The sequence below is a fragment of the Ambystoma mexicanum genome, chromosome 9 (assembly GCF_040938575.1).
Source record: "Ambystoma mexicanum isolate Mex_15411 chromosome 9, UKY_AmexF1_1, whole genome shotgun sequence".
Taxonomy (NCBI): Eukaryota; Metazoa; Chordata; class Amphibia; order Caudata; family Ambystomatidae; genus Ambystoma; species Ambystoma mexicanum.
Window position 1 is genome coordinate 183,550,787 of NC_090931.1, and position 22,085 is coordinate 183,572,871.

The following is a 22,085-nucleotide window of genomic DNA, read 5'->3' on the forward strand; positions in this document are numbered from 1 at the left end:
AAGTCGCTTCTTAACTGAGTTCAAAAGAGGGATGACCTGAATGAAGGGGACATTCTCTTTCAGGTTATCCCCAACGAAATCCGAGTTGGGTACTGTCTCCTGTGTCACGATTCCTGGGGAGGGTACTAAACAATGTTTGATCATCAACTGGCGAAGCCTCGGGGGGTTGAGAAACAGGCGGAGCATCCAGAAAGATATTGTCGAGCTCAGGCTCATGGGCAGGGGTAGTGGGCCAAGTACCATGGTCATCAGATGGGGATCCAGGTATCTGGATCTTGAGAAACCGGGTCTTGTGACACCTGATCCGGTTACAGGAAATAAAAGACGTCAAAGATGTTCTCAGGAGTACATGTCGACATTGTCAGGTTTATCAGAACATTTGATAAAAGCAGACATTAATTCCATGAAGGTCTCAAATTTGTCCCTGGTTTATAAAGAGGAAAAGGATTCATCAATGGGAGGGAAAGATGGAGCAGCTGGAACAGAGTCCTGCTGTAGGGCCTGAGACAGAGGAGGAAAGGCTGGAGAATGCCCCTCAGGCAAAGGGGAGGTCTTCTTAAGTCCAGAGCCATGAGAATGGGCCTTGGAAAGCTTCTCCCGAAGTTTTGGCAGCATTCAAGCAAGTGAGGCTCGTTTCGGCATGTCTTTCGACATCCCGCAACGTGCACCAAAGTTTTATGGGAGGTTCCCTGTGAGGCCCATGTCTTAGGGCCTTGCGCAGGCAGCGATCGCTGGGTCGCATCGGACCCTGAACCGCAAGGTTAAGTAGGCCCAGTCAAAACCTTTGACGGGCCTACAGGCATCAATGGCTTCTTCGATAAATCCGTCGAGGGAGGCGAGGGGTGTTGTGCTTGGTTTTATGGGAATGGTGTGTGTCTTTGTCGCTGGGCTGTAAACTACCGATCGCACTGCCAGCAGCATTCTTATCGGGGTTGGGGACAGACACACGGTTATCAGTAGAGTCCATGGTTACGTCTATGGGCTCTGATTCAGAGCCGTGGCTGCTTACACACTCCTTGTACGAGGCGCCGGCGGTAGAGTGACTCTGCCTGCATGGTATAGAGGGGCCACCCTTTGGTGCCTCTGTCCTTAAGGGTTTTGGGCCGAAAGAACTTACAGGGCTTGCAACTGCCATCATCATGGTCATGGGGGAGGCACAGATTGCACCCTTTATGAGTGTCCTTCCAAGGCAATTTGCCGTTACGCGATGGACAAAATTTCAAAGGAGTTCGCTCCATAATGGAGGAAAAAAGTAGCCAGACGAAAGGGGGGGAGGCAAGGAAAAGGTATTCTCAAGAGGATAGTCAGTAGAAACATGTTCCCACTGTCCCTACTGTAAGGCCGGGCCTGAGGGCCATGGCCATGAAAACAGCCGTCGAGTCGCCGGAGGTGTAGACTCAGGAAATAGGTTCAGATGTTGAGAGGGATTTGAAAAGTCATTGAACAGCCATTGAAGATGTCTGGTGATGGACACGCCAAGATACAGCAAGTAGCAATATAATCTCAATAGTCGAGCTCAGCATTAAGCGACCGACCAGAAATACGGAAAAAAACAATCTGGTGGGACCTCGACGCATGAAGGAATTTGAGTACACTACACGTCAGGGACATTGCTAGTCACGCCCATGTTGACGTCCCCTTTCGATCTTCGAAAGAAAGATACAATACTCTGCCATTACCACTAGATCTCAAACTATATGCACACAACGTGATTGTAAGCAGATTCACAAGCATCGGACACTAGATTCCAGTGGGAGAATCAGGTTCAGAAAGTGAGTGCAGGCTGGGTCACACCTGTGCTTCAAATTCCTTATAGAGAAAGCCCAAAACTGTTCAGGTGCTCTATTCCCTTCCAGCTCCAAAGGCATTATTCCCTTATAATGTAGAAAGAGTTCCAGATGCATTAAAACATTTAACTTTTCACAAGGAAATTACACAAACAAATGAATGTGAAAAAGATCAACATTTTATTAGCACAGGTAATTGTCCTTTGGATAAAATGAATACCCATATTTGATCCCAGACTAGACAAAGCAAAGGGGCCTCACGCACCTGTCTGTAACGTAATAAATGGCTGGTAGTTCGTGAGTTCAAGAGAGCTGTCAAGACTTGCTTCAGTGATGTCTGCACCTCCTTTTCCAGGGCCAACCGCCACTCAGCAGGGTGATTGTCTGTGCAGTTTATGCAGGTGTATGCCACACTCTCAGGAAGATTAGATAGGATCTCATACATCTCGTCTGCAATAATGAAGGCAGATACTAATCACAAAATCTGCAAGATATTGGGATACATGAGAAAGATCTTTGGCTGGCAAGCTATGAGACACACATTTAGAACAATTCCAACTGTGCCCAAAATCCATATCCTCTCCTGCTTTCAGCTATGAAATACTTCACAATAAAGTTCTTCACTTGCATTGAATCAAGGTGCTCACCAAAATGCTTTTGTAACATTTCCCAAATCTCACCCAACATTATCTTTGACTACATGTGACAAAATTATCTTACTGCGGTCAATGTTATTTGGCAAACGGATTGAAGAAGGGCACAACTGTTATTATTTCAAGTTACAAGCTTTTATTTACTTATTCAAAACAACATGTTTTTCTTAGTCTTGTAAGGAATGTGGTTTTGTGACAGGATCAGATTATCTCTGAGAAATTCCTTTCATTTCAGTGACAGGGGAGAAGGAATAAAGGACTCAAGACAAAGAAATGGAGTGAAACTACTTTTTGTCACGTATGACATACTTCTCTGCGCAGGTAACCAGAAGCAAGATTTGGTCAAGGCTGTGAAAGGACAGCCTGTGTATGTCAGAACAAGGTGAACGGATGTGTTAAGGAGAATTTTCTTGGCTCCTATTTCTAGGGCCTAGACCTATCAACTTACTGTGTTAGGTTTAACAGGTGCTTCTATCTTGACTCTCCAAGTGATATGCAGGCTGAGCAGTCAAGGCAACCCTCCAGAAGAAGTAGGTTGGTTTAAGTGTACAGTAAACACTTTCAATAAGATCACAATATGGGAATGTCCTTGCAATATATCTGTACAAATATATACCGTTTATAATAAAGTTGTGCAAAAGTAATACTAGAAAATATTTACAGGAGAGAAAATTCAAAACATTTCAGAAAATATATAAAAAACAGAATAGTGAGCTTTCATGGTAATGACATTTTCACACAAAGTCCAACTGGAGATTTAGGGCCTCATTACAAGTTGGGCGGTGGGGCTAAAATCGGCGGCATTTGGGCGGATGTACCACTGAAATATCGCCAAACTTGTAATGAGGCCCTAATGTGGACAGATGTATAGGAGACCAGCCTATGATTGGGACAGGGACAACTCTGGAAGCTACAGCCAAACCAGTTCAAGGTAGCAAGACGAGTGGTCAAGGCTAAGGGCCTCATCAGGATGTTGGCGGTTTCCCAGCGGTAATTGCACCGGGATACCGCAATGCAATTAGCTTTACCGCTACTAGGTTTGGCACAATTTGCACCGGATTACCAGTAGAAGCACAGCGGTAATTCCCCATTCCGCATTGGGTCCTTTGGACCCAATAGAACTGAGGGCACTATTAGTGGCAGTGCAAACTGCGCCCGAACAAATGGCACCGAAAACGCTGTGTCGCCTCCAGCTCAAAGCTGGAGGTGATTGCGTCCTGGCAGGGCCAAACTCGTGATTGGGCCAGCCCTTAAAGGAATAGTGCGCTCAGAAATATTACTGGCTAAAAAGATGGCCAATAGTCTAAAACATAGTTTAAAGATAGGCTCAAAGCGGTTACATGGGAGCATCCATTTTACCATTTCAGGCAGCCTCCTCAGCTCTGCCCTGGCAGCAGTAAACAAGCAGCAAAAGCCCCCAACTGGGAGCTTTTGCTTACTGCAGCCAGAGCAGAGATGAGGGGGCTGCCTTCACTTTCATTTTATGTTTTCGGTGCTCCCCAAGCCCACGGAAGCACAGAAAACGTAAAATGAAGGCAAAAAGCAGAGGCGCGGCAATTAAAAATACAAAGTTGTTGTATATGTGATTGCCGTGGTTGGAAAACCACGGAAATCATAAATACAACAACGCTGTTATTCTGACTGCAGCGGCTTTCGCATGGAGTCTCCTGGGCTCCCCCAACCACGAGGGAGTCCAGGAGACTCCAAATGAAAGCCGCTGCAGTCAGAATAACAACATTATTGTATTTGTAAATACTGCAGCATTGACAAATACAACAACGTTGTATTTCTCACTGCAGCAGCTTTCGCTTGGAGTCTCCTGGACTCCCTCAGGGTTGGAGGAGCCCAGGAGACTCCACGCGAAAGCCGCTGTAGTGAGAAGCACTGTGGCATTTCAAAACACAGCCCGGGAGACTCAAAGTGATAGCCACGGCAGGCAGAAACACAACGCGGTTGTGTTTCAAAATCGCTGCGGTTTTTCTTTCTATGTTTCTCGGGCTCCTCCAGCTCGAAGGAGCGCGAGAAACTTAGAAAGAAAACCGCAGCTTTTAAAACGTTGTATTTATGTTTGCGGTAGCTTCAGCTTGGAGCCAGTGGGGGAAAAAAGAAACGCAGCTAGTGCTTATTTAAAAAAAAAATTGCACTTACCCAGATGCAGCTTTCCTGCCTGCAGTCTCTGGTCTCCGTCCTCCGGCACCAATGAAGCAAAAGCCACCCAGTGGTAGCTTTCGTTTATTACAGCAGGCTGGCTTTTGCTTCATTAGTGCCGCATGGGCAAGCACAGGAGGCATCCATTTCACAAAATGGATGCCTCCTCGTGCTTCCCATTTTAAAATTTGAGCTTCATTTGCTCATTACTTTACATAGGGACTTTAAAAATAATATTTAGATATATTTTTGATTATTGGTCATCGTTTTAGCCAATAATATTTCTGAGCGCACTATTGCTATAAATGCGGCGATAATAGCATTACCACCGCATTTAAGGGATAGGGCCCAACTTGTGATGAGGCCCCAAGTCTGTGGAAGAGTGAGCTTAGTAAGGGGTCTACAATGAGTCCAAAAGGTAAGAAGACAAGAATAAACCTTAGACAATTAGTTATAAAAATAATACATACATTACTTACTTTAATCGTATTTCTGGTGCTTGTATCTGCTTAAATTCACATGCTGTGCATATAGTCTGGCATCTAATGGGAATAGTAGAGTATTGCATCTTTTTTTCAAAGATAGAAAAGGGACGTCGACATGGGCGTGTCTAACACTATCTCTAATGTGGCATGTAGTGCCAATGATCCCTCACGCGTCTAGGTCCTCCGGTTGTTTTTGTTCGGCCATCAGGGAGCCTCACATGCAGATACAAGCACCAGAAGAACAAGTTGCTCACCACTGGTAACGTTTTCTCGATTGGATGTTCTCCACGTATTCCCCATCCTAGGATATATCCATATCCAGCTTTAGCTGCTTCTTCGGAAAATGTTTCCAGCAGGGGGCGCTGTACGTCAATGCCTGTCGAATCGATGTCCCTCGAGGGCCTCCGTCTTGGTGTCGACGTCATCAATGGTATACAGCGCACGCAGGGACAGTTTGCTTCCGTTTTTCCGTTTATTGGTTTAAACCTACGCCCGACAGCTACTCACTCTGAAAGAGCGTAAGCTGCAATGACATGGAAATTCTACTGTAGGGCTGGCTGGGAGGGGCGATGAGGTATACGTGGAAGGAACATCCAGTCGAAAGAACGTTAACAGGGGTAAGTAACTTGTTCTTCAAATGGATTGTGTCCTCCCAAGTATTCCTCTTCTTATAAGACTCCAGAAGCAGTTTTTTCATCTTTGGAGGAGGGCGTCAGAATTTACAGAATCCAATTAGAATTTAGGAGTTACTTACTGGTCTGTGTGTACATAATGTAACAATGCCTTCCCAAAAACACCTTCCCGGCCTAAGGAAGCGTCCAGACTATAATGCTTGGTAAAAGTGTGGACTGAGGACCATGTTACGGCCGCAAAAATATATTTAATTGGGACTCTGCTCTGTAAGGCACAGGAAGTAGCCATGCCCCTAGTCCAATGTGTTCTGAGACTCTCAGGAGGATATTTTCCAGCTAATCTATAGCATTACGAGATTCCTAGGATGATCCACTTAGATAGAGTTTGTTTTGAGACTGCCATACCCAACTGTAACCAACAAAAAGTTGATCGTCTTGAATAAATTTAGACGTTCTTGAAAGGTAGAAACTAAGTGCACATTTTGGATCAAGCCTGTGTAGCCTCTCCTCTTCCTTTCCAGTATGAGGATGGGGCTAGAAAGAAGGTAGAATGATTTGAGTTAAATGAAACTCACAACACAACTTTAGGCAGAAAGGTAGGTTTAACGTTAGGGACCACTCTATTCGTAAAGAAGACTGTGTAAGGAGGCAGGCGGGACAAGGCTTGAAGTTCGCTCACCCTACGGGCTAATATAAGTGCCACTAAAAGGATGGTCTTTAAAGTTAACCATCTTAAAGGACAGGAGTGAATAGGCTCGAATTGAGCACACATTAGGAATTTCAGAACTGCGTTGAGATCCCAAACCAAGACTTGAAAAGGGAGGAAAAACATGTGTCAATCCTTTCAAAAACTGTAGAACCAGTGGAATCTTGAAGAAAGATACCTCTTCAGAGGAGCTCTTTAAAATAGATAGCGCTGCCAGATACCCTTTAATTATACCAACCTGGAGGCTCAGATTGAGCAGGTGTAACAAGAATGATAACACCATAGGTGTACTGTATGTAAAAGGGTCCACATTTGTATCCCTGCACGAGCTGCAGAATTTGTTACAATGGCAGCAGTATAATGATTTTGTTGCTGGCCTTCTGCCCGAAAGAGAATTTTCCATTACGTCGTCCAAGAGGTCCCAATCCTTATATTTCAACCTTTCACAAAACATGTGTGAAGGTTGAGAGGCTTGATTTCTGGATGGAGTATATGACCCTCCTCTCGCGAGAGAAGGTCCTCTCTTTGTGGAAGACAGATGGACATGTCCAGAAGGTCCGGGTACCACGTCCTCCTGCCCCAATCCGAAGCAATTAGGATCACGGATTTCCCGAACTTTCTCAACCTCCTGATTACGTGAGGATTGACGGCAAATGGACGAAACGCGTACATGCGCAGAAACTCCCAGTCCACTAGAGCTCCTCTGGGGGGAAAAAAAAACCCTGGAGCAGTACAGTTCGCACTGGTCGCGAACAGATCCACTTGAGGGGTTCCCCAAAGGGGTGAAGATCTCTTGCTCACAGCGTCCGCCGCCATATATTCTCCTCTCCGGCTAGGTGAACTGCAGACAGTGAGATTCGCAACAAGTTACTTACCTGTAAATGTTGTTCTCCAGCATGGGTCTGGCATGGATTCACATGCTCATGAATATTCCCTGTCGTCAGGCTGGGAATCCTCTGTAAAGAAAAAATGAGTTTCAGTTTAGTTTCTGAACTGTCTTTCTCCTAACAACCAATCACTGGTCTCTGGGTCATACTGCCCCCAGGAAATGACTGCCCTCTACCTAAGCCCCTCCTCTGGCAGCCACCTTCAGATTTGGTAGCACATAAAGTGGCAGTAGGACCAAGAGAAGAGCCGCAGAGGGGTAGGCGGGAGGTTTTGCATGTGAATCCATGCCAGACCCATGCTGGAGAACAACAGTTACAGATAAGTAACTTGTTCCTTCTCCAGCATGGGGTCTGGCATGGATTCACATGCTCATGAATAAAGAATACATAGCAGTACACACATGCACAAACACGAGAGGTGGCAGAGCTCAACATTAAGCATTTCAACATTAAGCAACTCTTTCCTCCACACCAGGCTCACCTTCAAGCGAACAGGTTGCGCAGCACTGCTTGACCGACTCTGGACTCTTCTCTGGAATCCTGGTCAACGCAGTAGAATCTCATGAGGGGGTGCGTCGACCTCCACGTAGCAGCCCTGCAATGTCCAGCAGGGGCACACCAGACAGGAGCGCCGTAGTTGCAGCGATCGCTCTGGTCGAATGGGCTCTCGGACGGTCAGGCAACAGTCAGTTTGCCAACCGGTGACAATGGGTGATGCAGTCAGAGAGCCACCTGGAAATGGAAGCCTTGGAGATGGCCTTCCCTTTGTTCACAGGCCCAAAGTTCACAAACAGCTATGATGTCTTCCGAAAACTCTTTGTGCGGTCCCCGTAGAACTTCAGCGCTCTAGCCACATCAAGCGAGTGCAAATTCCTCTCAGCCGGTGACGAAGGCGATGGGAAGAAAACAGGTAACACCAAGGGCTCGTTGAGATGGAAGTCCGACGGCACCTTGGGCATGAAGGAGGGGTGCGTCCTAAGCACGACCCTCGTTTCGTGGAATGTCAAGTACAGAGGCTTACAGGAGAGGGCCTGGATCTCTCCCACTCGTCGTGCAGAGGTGATGGCCACAAGAAACGCTGTCTTCCACGATAAGAACTTCAGCAGTACTGAATGCATAGGCTCAAACTGAGGACCCATGAGCCTAGTCAGCAACACATTGAGCTCCCACGCCGGGACAGAGCCTTCACCGGCGGGAACAAACGGAAGAGTCCTTTTATGAACTCCTTGACCAGTCGGTGCGACCACAACGACGACAGTCCCGGAGTCCTAGTGTAGTGGGAGATAGCCGCCAGATGAACCTGGATTGGGGCGTGAGCCAATCCTGCCTTGGCCAGCGACAGCATGTACGACAGCATCTGTTGAGCCGTAATCCGCAGAGGGACCAGTTCCTGCGCTCCGCAACAGACTGTGAACCTCTTCCATTTGTGCCCGTAGCATTTCAGCGTAGAAGACGCCCTGGCCTTGGCAAGCACTTCCTTACAGTGCCGGGATATTGTATCCTCCAAACTCTAGCGCTGCAGGAGCCAGGCCTGCAGGTTCAGAGCTCCGGGATCGTGGTGCAGAATTGCGCCCCCTTCTCTGGCGAGATCTGCGTCCGCCGGGAGCTTGACTGGAGGGGACGTTAACATGTCCAGAAGGTCCGGGTACCATATCTGCCTCGGCCACGCTGGTGCGACAAGCATCACCCTGCACTGGGACTGTCTGAGTTGACTGATGAGTCGCAGAATCAACAGCAATGGTGGGAACGCATAGAGGAACAGGCCGTCCCAGGCAAAGGAGAATGCATCTCTCATGCTCCCCGACTGGGGAAACCTGCTGGCGAACTTCCGACACAGTAGGTCCACCTGATCCTGCCAAAGCTCCCACTCGTGGCAAGAGCACAGCTCCCTGCTGAGTGAGTCGGTAACCGTGTTCTTCACTCCTGCCAGATGAAAGGGTACCAGGAACATCCTCTGAGCGACGGCCCAGTGCCATAGGTCCTGCGCTTCCTTGGAGAGGGCTGGGGATCTGGTGCCCCCTGCTTCCAGATGTAGAACATCGTAGTGGTGTTGTCGGTGAATGTTAGGGAGCGTTCTCATAAATGGCTTATTTGACTTACCTAATGAGTCCCTCAGCAGCTTTGCTGGTTTCTAGGATTTATTTTTCTCACCTGGTAAAGCGTGAGCCTTTTCCCCACTCTTACATGTGTTTTGCTGTGTGTGTTTTCACTTTTTGTGTAATCTTGAGCACTGGAGCCTCACCTACTCCATGGACTCATTCTCATGCGTGTTACACACCTTATGTGCAGTGACAGGGTTGTCTTTGAGACTTCCCGTCTCCATTTTCTGGGGCTGACTACTGTCCCCCAGAAAAGGGTAAAGTTGTCATTAACTTTAGTCACTTTAAACCACAGACCCAGTACACCCCATCTTACATGGAGTAATCCCTTTTTGGCTGTGCCTCTTGGAGCATTGTTTCGCTCCCTTTACATTAAGACTTGACTGGTGACAGTGATAACTACTGTTAGGCAGAATTATATGCAGTACCCTTTGGGAACGCTACACACAATTAAGACTACAAGTGACAGTACAATTTCACCTTTAGAACAAGCCTGTACTACACAGTTATAGTGGTAGCAGTAGCGGAGCAGCCAGACTTATCTCAAGAGTAAGTGAGCAGTACAAATAGTTACACAAAGGACAGCAATTACTATGATTCAGGCAAACACTGACTCAATGTTTCTAAGTAAAAGAATATATATTTATTTACTCAACAGTTGTATAACATTTCACTATTCTAAGCAAGTCAGAAATCACAATCATAAATGCAACACACCACTTCCCTTAAATTCCAGACAAGTTAAGCTCACAAAACGAAGTGGGAGCAAAATGGCACTCCAGCTATTTAAAAGGGAGGAAAAGACAAAGTTATTAGAAATTAGGCAAAACCAACAGGTACGTACTCGGGGCAATTGAACAAGAGAGACTACAGTGAGGAGATCAGCTAGAAAAGGCTTAGGGCCAAAGTCAATGGGTCAAAAGTCTTTAGCTCAAGATCACACAGTTCAGGGTAGTTTGCAGTAAAGTTTGTCGCACAGATTCCGGACGAGGTTGGTTGGTAGAAAAGTTAGTTCAAAGAGAAGAGAAGGACAAGCCTTCGGATTGGAGAAAGATTTCAAACACTTTCACCGCGGTTGAACGAAACAGACAACCGGATTTGCACAGTACCTTAAAACGGAGAGGGAGCTGTAGCTGAGGCGGACATTCCTGGTGGTTCCTGCAGGCTCACGGTTCCTGAAGCAACTGTCGGACTGATCAGAAGTAGGAAGACTGGAGAGTCCTGCGCCACCCAGGGAAGAAACCAGCAGCAGAGAAAAACAATGAATAAAAGGTGCGCTCCTAAAAAACCAAGCAGGGTCCGACCTTCCTGGCTCTACAGCCCACTGTAGCTCTGCACAGCGAATTCGACCAGATGAGGGTCCTGGCTTGTAGTTTGGGCGAACTGGTTGGTCCCACCAGCTCAAGGGAAGAAGTTTCTCTGTCGTCGGATTCTGGTGATTCGGACCTGCAGCGGGGCTTCACCGGGCGGTTCAGTCATGGTAGGGGTCTTCTTCCAGTTCCTCGTTGGTCCTTTCGTTCCAGTGGCAACTGTCTTTCCAGTCCCAGAGATCTGCTTTTTATGCAGTTTTCCCCCATTCATACAGCCTGGCTGTCAATCACACAGCAGGGTGGCTGACCTGGCAAGGTCAGTCCCCTTAGCCAATCAGACAAGAGTGCAACTTGGGTTACCAAGGGAACCCATGGCAGGGGTCCGAGAATCCCTCCCTCACATCCTGCCTACCTAGAGTATCAGGCGCCTTAAGGAGGGCTTCTGTGCAGAAGCCCGCGAAAAGACAGCGAACAAAGGAGTAATCCCCGGTTTGGCGCGCAGAGAAAAACACGAGAAAGACTTTAACAAAAAGAAATGGCGACTAAACCCAGCCGTAACCAAAATAAAATGTATTTGGTCTAGCGGGTTTATGTTCGAGGCTAATATAATAGCCTAAAACATTACCACGTTTATATAAGATAATCGCGGTGGAAAAGTTAGGGTAGATACCACTGCCACCAGCCAAGTCTTAATGTTAAGGGAGCGAAACAAGAGGCACAGACAAAAAGGGATAAGAGTTAACCCTTTCTAATACTCCATGTAAGATGGGGTGTACTGGGTCTGTGGTTTAAAGTGACGATATAAAGTTAATGGCAACTTTACCTGTTCCTGGGGGACAGTAGTCAGCCCCAGAAAAATTGAGTCAGAGGGAAGTCTCAAAGACAACCCTGTGTCACTGCACTGAAGGTGCTGTGTAACACACACAAAAAGTGGTGCACATGGAGTAGGTGAGGCTCCAGTGCCCAAGATCCCACAGAAAGTAGAAATACACATAGCAAAACACATGCAAGAGTGGGAAAAAATAAATCCTAGAAATCCAGCAAAGCTGCTGGTGGACACTCTAGGTAAGGGAAATCAACCATTTATGAGAATTTTCCCTAACAGGGGACTACACTGCACTTAAGAACAAGCCTGCATCACCTCCTGAGAAGCTAGGCCTTGATTGCTCGACTACGTTACCAATAATAGAGAATCTTGGATGGGGTCCTCTGTGCCTCGCCTCTGCCATTTAGAGAGCAGGAGTACAGACACCCCCCTCCAGTCTTTACAGAGGCATCAAGTCTCCTTTATCCTCGGCCATGTCCACGCAGTTTAGGCCTCAAGAATCTTCTGGAATCCTCCAAGAAGGGAACTCGACTAAAAATTGCCCTTGAGGGGCGTGGAAGGTTCCGAAAAAGGGGTCCCTATTAGTCGGATGATGGATCAATGGAGCTTGAGGCTAGATTGTCCGAAAAATAGAGCAAACCCTTTAGAAAAATCACAAAATGCAGTAAAAGCTCAAGAGCTATAGCACGAGGTCTCAACACTTGAGCGTGCGGTAAAAATCTGAAGATGGCTGCCAGAGGAGGGGCTTAGGTAGAGGGAAGTCATTGGCTGGGGGCAGTATGATCCAGAGACCAGTGATTGGTTGTTAGGTGAAAGACAGTTCAGAAACTAAACTGAAACTGATTGTCTTTACCGAGGATTCCCAGCCTGACAGGAAATATTCATGAGCATGTGAATCTATGCCAGACCCCATGCTGGAGAACCTCTTGAATTGCCCAGAACTAGAGGTGCATTGCTTCTCTGCACAGTGGTAGTGACCCTACGCCTCCTCTCTTGTTGAGGTAGTACATGGCCACTGTGTTGTCCATCCTCAGGAAATTTGTTCCCCGTACAGAGGGCAGAAAGACCGTCAGCGCTAGTCTGATTGCCCTCAACTCCAAAAGGTTGATGTTTTGACTCTGATGGAGAACACGCACCGCTGATTGTCAGATCGTTGGCGTGGGCTCCCCACTCCGTGAGTGAGGCGTGCATCACGACTGTTCTCTCCAGCCATGGTTGCCGAAGAGGTTCTCCTTTCAAAATGTTGTTCTTGCAGGGCCACCACAAAAGGTCCTGTGCGACTCTGCTCGGAACCTGAAGGACATCTGACATCCTGCCTGAGAATTTGGACCATTGAGTCCTTAGCGCCCATTGAAGGCATCTCATTCTCAGGCGAGCCTCTGGCACCAGGGAAATGAAGGACATGAGGTCAAGCAACCTAAAAAAAAATCGAGACCGGAAGACGGCGGACGCTCTGGAATTTGGTGAACATCTGCAGAATGTCTTGAGCCCTTACCTCGGGTGGCGAGGCTTTTCCCAAGGAAGCGTCTAGGACATGTGGGAGTTCTTGAAGTTGAGGGAGAGCCCAGTTTGTGAAGGGAGTGACAGGTGGAGCTGAGATGTTCCTCTCCGATACAGGTACGGGTTCTATAGCACCTTTCTCCAGCAGGCAACATTTCCTGCATAAGGAGCGGATCTGGAACTTTGAACAAGCTGTTCCCCGGTGGATGATCCTGGGGCCTTTTTTGAAAGGGAAGGCAGTAACCCTGGGCAACTGATTCCAATGCCCATGCATCTGAACTAATACCCTGCCATTCTTTCAGATGCTGTGAGAGTCTGCCTCCCACCAGGGTTTTGTGGAGTAAGGCTGTAGAGAGGTTTTGAGGCGGCTGATGCAGCGGCTGAGGGTGAAACAGCTGATGCCTGGGCAGTCTTAACACCTCTTCTCCATCCACCACGGGGGAATCTTCTCTGACCTATTTGATTCTACAGTGCGCTCCCTCTTCCAATTGAGGAGTAATAGCGAAAGAACCTGCCCCTCCAAGCTGTACATGTGGGGCGAGATGAGTGTGGCTGATTGCAGCGCCAAGGGATTTGGTTGCTGCCTTGGAGGTCTGCAGGTTCTCCAGGCTCTCGTCAGACTTGTTGCCAAATAAATGTGTGCCGTCAAAGGGCATGTTAAGAAGATTAGACTGCACATCTGGAGCAAAATCAGAGTTTCTCAACCAGGCAAATCTGCGCATTACAGTGCAAGCTGCCATTACCCTGCTGATACTGTCAGCAGAGTCGAGACCGTCAGGAGGGATTTGCACATTGCATCTTTCTGATCCTTGACAATGTTTAAGAAGCCGTCTCTTTCTTCCCCTTCGGGAATATGTACAGCCACCATCGTTATGCAATCCCATAAGGTGAAAGTGAACTTGGCCAGTGAACACATTTGCCAATTTAAGGGCCATACTCCCCGCAGAGAAAAACATTTTGGCCTAAGCGTTTTAACGCTGGTCATCTCTGTCCATGGGGGTAGTTTGGTACGCATTTTGTTGGAATGTAGAAGTGGTAGGCTGAACTACCAAACTTTCGGGAGTTAAATGCTGTACTTGCTTGTCACCTTTTTGTTCAATGCTGGAATTCATTCTGGTGTCTCCCAATTGGCATCAACTCTCCTTTGTAAAGCTACATACAAACAAAGAATAGGGTTCTCCTGGGGTCCCTTATCTAAAATGTCAGTTAGGTTGTCCTGCTCAAAAAGTGGTGCAGGCCTTTTCCATCCCAGATATTCTATGACCCTAGACATCAGCTGCCTGTAAGATCCATCGGAATGGTCTGAGGGATCTGGTCTGCCAAACTATCTCTGGGTAAGTGTCCAACCCACTTGCAGATTGAAGGGTTTCATTAAGGTCTTTTATTCTTGAGTCCTCTGAGATTAAGGCCTCTGGAACATTGTGTGTCCCATACTGTAACCCAAAGGGACGTGACCCATCCGAAGATGGCTCATTATCTTCATAAATTGAGGAAAGAGACTTGAGTGATTTCTTATTTATTTTCTTTTTTATTTTTATTTTGCATTTTTAAAGCGTTCACACAGCCCAGGGGCATCGAGGCGCTGTTGCAGAATTTTTTTGTTGTTGTTGTCCTAGTTGCATATTTATAATGCGCTTAAATACCCAGAGGTTTCTAAGCGCGGACCCGGGGATCGAACCTGTGTTGCTTTGTGTCGTCTTGCTTCCAAGGCGAGCACGTTGCCATCGAGCTATCCTCCCGGGTCAGGTTAGGCATTGAGGTGAACGTTTTCCCCGACTCCCTTCAAGGGTTTAGCCAATTTCATCGACAGTGGTGTAGAGGTCTTCTATGTTGACGGCTGTGGCGTCAAGGCTATTTTAGGCATTGACTTGGAGTCTTTCGGTGTCGATGCTTTTGGCTTGGAAGGAGTCTTTTCTCTACTCGAGGCAAACTTGGAGGGCTCCTGAGGGGTTTTCTCCTGGACACTTGGGTCCGAAGGGGCACATGTTTTGTCCTTTTCCTTTTTGTCAAAATGGGCATGGCTCTCATCTTTCTTCGAAGGGGTCAAGGCGGCATTCTCGAATACTTTGAGAATCTTTCGTCTGAAATGTTCCCATTCAGCTGGTGAGGCTGATTTGGGGCACAAGACTCATTCCGGGGAGGAACTCGACGACGAAGACACCGGTCTGTGGCACCTTTTCTTTGACTGTTGTGAGGATGATGACGAGTGTGTGAGCTACTGCATTATCGGGACCTTCTAGCTTTCTTCCGACGATGATTCGTCACTTGACTCGTTAGAGGATCGCTTTTTCAACGGGGTATTCAAAGGGGATTTCTGAGGCCTACCTGCAGCTAACTACCCTCTACGCACGCCTTCTGGCAATGATGGCTTCCTGCATTTACCTTGTGCCGCACACACGGTTGCACAGGCGTCCTATGCAAGAGTGGCTAACAAAACAATGGTCGCAAGCAAGCGCTCTGTGAGACGATCTAGTGGTGATTTCCCATCCTCTGCTTATATATTTACAGTGGTGGAGTAAGGAAAACCATTTAAAGGGAAAACCATTCAACAGCCCAGCTATCAAGAGCACTCTCACTACAGACGCATTGCTAACAGGTTGAGGAGCTCATTTTCTCCATCAAACTGCACACGGGGCGTGGGCACAAGCATTAACCAAAAAGCATATCATCCTTCTAGAACTGCTAGCAGTCTTCAAAGTTCTTCAAGCATTCAAACAACAGCTAGTACAAACGACAGTGCTCATACTAACAGACAGCGCTACAGCTATGTTCTACATAAACAAGCAGCAAGGAACACACTCTCCGGTGCTGTCCAGACTAGCCCAGAACATTTGGTTATGCACACTGACACACAACATGGTTGACCTAACACAACATGTTCCAGGGGAACACAATTCTCTGGCAGACGTACTAAGCAAACGTACAATACTGCCTTCAGAATACAAATAGCAATTGAATGCAGACATCCTTCACAACTTCTTCACAAGCTGGGGGTTTCCACACTTAGACCCCTTTGCTATGCAAGAGAACGCAAAATGCCAAGACTATACATCCAGGTTTCCCCAGACAATGTCTAAGGGAAATGCTCTGTTAATGAACTAGACAGGGATATTTGCATTCGCTTTTTCCCCCAACACCACATAGACCTCAAGCTACACCGGTAACCTTGACCCTAATAGCTCCTATGTGGGTGCGACAGACATGGTTTTCACACCTACAAATGATGTCTCTTTGTCCTCCAATGAAATCTCTGTGCCAATACAACATGTCACAGAACCAAGGGATAACACTCCACTCATACCCTCAGACACTGAACTTAGCAGCTTGGCTCCTGAGGGCATATAGTTTGTTCATCGAAACCTAAACCAAAGTTGTATGGACATCTTATAAGAAGTACGCAAGCCTAATACAAGACACTGCTATTTTAACAAAAGGAAAAGTTTTGCTACCTTTGCAGAATATGCTAAATTCACTCATAAGAGATTGCTCTGCTGTCAGTGTATTAGCATCTTCCCCTGTGCATATTAGAGCATATTATATCTGCTGCAAACTGAACAAGTTCCGAACTAAGGAACGGTGTAGACATTGGGCTGACTCGTCACCAAACATGCAATTTATGAACTGTAGATTTCCAGATTGTAATGAGCCTTACGAAATGTTAAGACATCTAGTGCTTGAGTGCCCACAGTTCAAATCATTGCGCACTAAGTTTCTAACTCTGATTTTGCAGATTGTACTATATTTTTATGGCAAAGGTTGATGAATGGGAATCACAACCCATTCATTTTTGCATTAGGTCATCTTTTAAGAATTATAGAAAAAGATCTTGAATTGTATGAATAACCATGATGAAATTAGACTATGATGAATTTTGAATTTTAATATCATTTAATGTTTCTTTAAAAAAAAAAATTGTAATGTTTTATCTGTATATTGTATATGTGGAACATTTTATGTAAAGGCATTCTGTCTTTTTATTCTAATATGTTTTGTAAAGGTTTTTATTAACCACATACAAAAAAAATGTTTAAAAAAAAGTAATTTGGTGTAAAGCACGTACTGTCAATCAAATTGACTGCACACCTTCACATATAGTACACTATCTGCTATATCTTTCAGGCTAAGGCTAAGTTTTCAATTCCTTATGAGTACACCTAGCTGCTCTCTCAGCCTACACTACATCAGAAACAAAAGTTTCAGCATCCATGGAGGGTGTTAAAAGACATGCATTATTCACCGTAATAGCATTCCTGATGATTGTATCTGCTTAGATTCACATGCCGAGCATGTGGTCCGACATCCACTGGTAACCGCAGAGTATTGCATCTCATCTTTCGAGGATCGAAAGGGGACGTCGGCATAGGCGTGTCTATAACACTATCCCTACCGTAATACCCACCAGTTTCAAATTCTACTCCCGGCTTGGACTTGAACATTGTGCTTACAAGGCTCATTATTAGGCAAAGTTTGAATGCAGTACCCTCTGGGAACACTACAGGTATAGGCAACCCAACCTTTGGTATAAGCTTGTACTACACAGTTTTGGTAGCGTGTTGAGCAGCCAGGCTCATCGCAAGAGGGGAAATGTGACCAGTAGTGGAGTTACACAAAGATTCACATTTACAGTTATTCAAATATATTCTTACACACAAGGGTTATTGCATAAACAATTATTAATGTATTTATCAGTCAGTTATAAAGCCTTCTTTAGAAGGGAGCAATATAATAGTAACACACAAATACACTTCAATACTGTACACTCTGAGTTTCAGAATCAGAAAAGACCCTTTTGGGATGGCCCACAGACACAGCCTACACCCACGGGTGACTTCAATAACTAGGGTGCTGGGGACATTAATATCTTACTGTTGGCATTCAGAATACTCTTAAAAGTTGGTAAAAGGCAAAGGTTATTAGAACACGAGATCACAAATTTCTTAAGCAGGGCAAAACACTTTTACATCCTTTTAGAAGAGTCATAAAATTCAATAGGCTAAGCCAAAGTCCATGGGCAAATGTCTTGGATAGAAAGAAGCACTTCTGGTAAGTAAATAGAAAAGTCTTTCAACAAGTTTTTAGGAGTCTTTGATGAAAAGAAAAATCAAATTTAGGGCCACAAACTGATTGTGAAAGTTACAAACACTTCTACAGCAAGAAGTAAGTTCACTTAGACTTGTTTTACAGTACCTTAGAAATGAAGAAAACATGCAGCTGATGACTTTGTTCCTGTGCAGCTCTGCAGATCTCACTGTTCCTGGGCCTCAGTCGTGGGGAAAAGAGGGAGGACGTTGGGGGACACCTGCAATGCACTGGGACAGTCAAAACTAGCTACCGGCAAACTTCCCTTTCAGTGGCTGTTTCGCGTTTCAGCTCCTCGCGTCTACCGCAAATGGCAACACCTCAGTTCCTGGCTGTTGAGGTGGGCTTTCCTTGCTTCTGTGGTCCCGCACTCTGTTGAGGGGGCTTAGGTTTGGTCAGTCCTGCTTCTTGGGAGTCCGGAGGATCTTCCAAAGGTTCAAGGCCAGCTTAATCGCAACACACACAATCTGGTGTTCCTCTCCTTGGCTAAGAGATTTCCAGCAGCAACTCTGTGGAAATTCAACCAGCTCCGAGATGGATGTCCAGGTGGCTTACTTTGGAGTTGATTGGTCCCACCAACTCAAAGGGAGAAGTCGTCCTTGCAGGGGCTTCTCGGTCGATGCGAACTTGGCGTTTCGGCACTGCAGCAGGGCTTCACTGGGCAAACCACCGGAGCAGGAGTCCTCTTCAAGCTCTTCTTCAGTTCCTTCCTCCAGTAGTCGAATGTGCCTTCCAAGCCAAAAGACTCGCCTTTTATTCAGTTCTCTCCCATTCATTCCAGCCTAGCTGTCACTCACCCAGCAGGGTGGCTGTCCTTGCCGGACATTCAGCCTAGGAGACTAAGCACAAGGAGTTTTGGGAGTCTCCCTCACTTCCTGCCTACCCCAGACACTCTAGAGCCAGAGGCGGGTTTCACCCCCGAAAGCCCGCCAAAGGCGAAATGAACAAAGACACCAAACCTGGTTTTGCAAGCAGAGAAAATCTCTCCAAGGACCTTTCCACAAAGAACTGGCGAAAAAAGAATACCGGGGTCTTTTTGTCAAAGATGGCTCCCGCGGTTGCTTTACCAGAGCCGCAAACGCAACCCTCTGTAAATGCAAACCATGGTAGTTCAAACTAAACCACTGCCACCAGCCATTCAGTGAGGAAAGGGTAACATAAAAATGTTACATGAGGATCTAGACACAGAGGATACTAAGTAACCCCTCCATCACTCTATTGTAAGATAGTGTGTGCTGGATCTAGAAAGTTACAATGGTAAGTAAAGTCAATTTCACTTTACTGCTCTGCGAAACAGTAGTTTATCCCAGAGAAAGATATTTAAACCTTGGGGGAAATCTGAAAGACTTCCCTCTGCCACTGCACTGAAGGTGCTGTGTGACACAATGTAAAAGATGATGCCTATGGAGTTTATCAGACTCCATAATCAAACTAAACACAGAGGTAAAATTCACATTAAAATACATGAGAGATTGGGAAAAAGGGTCACACTCTCTCCAGGTTTAAAAAAATCAAGTTTTCAAAAACCAGCAAAGTTGCTGGGTGTCTCTAAGATGGAAGTAATTAGCACATTTTGGAGAATTCTCTTGAAGCCAATGCACAAAGCCAGTCTTAAAAGCCAGTCTTAAACATCTAACTTATAAGACTGCTTTCCTTTTCGATATCACATCTATAAGAAAAGTTAGTGAATTACAAGCACTTTCAGTACAAGATCTTTTTTGTCATTATTCACAAGAACAAGGTGGTACTACGCACATATCCATGCATTTCTCCAAAATGTATCTCAAAATTCCATGTAAATCAATCCATAGAACCTCCTGCTGTCTTCCAAGACACCAGGAATGCAGCAGAGAAAAGCATACACACCCTAGATGTCAGAAGGGCTGTCATGCATTACCGTCAAAAGAATAAACCGATCAGAAAAATAGGCCTTTCCACGCATACACTTAATCCTCCCTTTGGTCAGAAACAAATAATCTGAGGGACCTCGACATTTGAGGGGTCGTGGTTACAGTAGACTTCACACTAGGGATAATATTACAAACAGGACCAGTCGACGACCCTTTTCTAACTTCGATAACAACATGTGCAATACTTGGCTCCTACCACTAGATGTCGGCCCATGCAAAACATGTGATTCCAAGCAGAGACAAGCATCAGACATACAATTATGTTAAGTAATGTATGCCATACAGTCACATTTAGAGCACAGTGCACCCCCTAATACCTGAAAGGGAAGATAATTAGTTAACAATTGCACCAACAGTCCACAGGAATGGGAACCCTAATTTGTAAAGTCTAATCCTAAATTAAATGGGGCCTTGTGCCCAAAAGTTCACATGTACTTTAAGTTGGGGAAAAAGTTAGGGACATTTTCCTGGGATGTGAAGATCAGTCCAGAAGACTTTGAAAAGTGTTTATTGGTGAGTAAAGTACTTTCCTATCTTTTGCAACAAGCGTTGTCAAAACAAAGTAGTTTAAAACTGATCACATTTCTTCACACACTTTTTTTATGGAGATCAGGGCACCGGTAAATATGGCGACTACTCACCACCCGTACACTGATTTTTCCCAAGAATTGGCAGATCGAAAGAGGGTCGCTAGAGGTTGGTTTTCACCACTGCCCCAGCGATTAAATGAATAGCCATGGGCAAGGCGGTGTGGTATGATGGGACCTGCCAAGCTACCAAAAAAGAAATAGAATGATTCATCGTGACCCGCTGGGGATTGATAGGCCAAATTTGCAGCTGTTAAGAGCAAAATATAAAAACGTAATCCTATCAAAAAAGAAATTTTGTGATGGGGAAATGGGAGGGCCTCTTCAATGCCTATCACTCCAAGGACAATGTGCTATTTTGGAAATTGGTTTCAGACAATGACCTGAGAGGGGAAAATTCAATCGTCTGTTGTATTGGTATCGAAGAATGGAGTTTGCGTTTTTCAAATTTGTACTACCCATCTTCTTTCCTGCACTTTTTGGCCAACACCCATTTTATGCCTGATATAGATGTGCCTTACATTACCGTAAAAAAGGTTAAGGCTGAAAGCTGCAGGGCCACACTTAATACCAGCAGACTTCTAGAAAAACAAAGATTCCCGATTCTTGGCGCAAAGCTGTCATTGTGGCGGTGTACAAAAAGGGTGGAAGGGACAGTCTGGCCAACTACAGACCGGGTCTATGTTCTTTCATCGACAGCTATTTTTCGACAGGTTTTTTAACGAAAATGAAAAATGTTTATTTTATTTTGGAGGGTTCCCCCATTCCTATTGTTATTTTACTATTCCGGATCCAGCCCTTTGTATGCCACCCCCCCACCTATACTTTTTGATGGGTTTTTACAACAAAATATTTTTGTTAAAAAACCCATTGAAAAAATAGCTGTTGGCAAAAGAACAGTATACGCTAAAGACCTATTTCTCTCCGAGACAGTACTGGCAAACTGTTTGGGAAAATGATATTGAACAATCTACAACTCTGGACTGACAGCAATAATATGATTAGTGTTCATCAAGCCGGGTTCCAGAAGGGCTATGGAACAGTGGACCAATGCTTTATGCATTTCCTCATAACCCAGAAGTACACTGTACTATGGAAAATGCATTTGTACTTGATATTTCCGGATTTTAGGACAGCTTTTGCTTCTGTGTCCCGTGCAATGCTGTGGTTGGTACTGGCAGTGCAAAAGGTTCCCAAGTACTTGATTTCCATACTAACACTACTCCACTCAGACACAGAGGCATGTGTCCGTCACAGTTTGGGAGGCGAACAGAGACATTTCTTTGGGGTAGAGTCAGGTGTTAGGCAAGGTTGTGCCCTGTAAGGAACGCGTGGTGGCAATAGTAAGACGGACACAAGTGATCACAGTTCAAGGGTGTTTATTGAACGTTCGCAAGGGTGTGATAAATGCCTGTCTAAACGTAAATCTACAGATGGGAGCAAGCTACGACCATCAAATAATAATAATGCAGTCCT

At 45.7% G+C, this 22,085-nt stretch overlaps 1 protein-coding gene across 5 annotated transcripts in view; it reads right to left on the bottom strand.

Moving 5' to 3' along the window:
- KMT2A (lysine methyltransferase 2A) overlaps positions 1 to 22,085 on the bottom strand; it is a 2,049,111-nt gene that overhangs the window by 1,014,409 nt on the left and 1,012,617 nt on the right. For all 5 annotated transcript variants that reach the window (XM_069614436.1, XM_069614434.1, XM_069614435.1 and 2 more), the window contains exon 15: positions 2,053 to 2,237. In XM_069614436.1, coding sequence (XP_069470537.1) covers positions 2,053 to 2,237 — 185 coding nt within the window. The remainder of the gene's footprint in view (positions 1 to 2,052; positions 2,238 to 22,085) is intronic.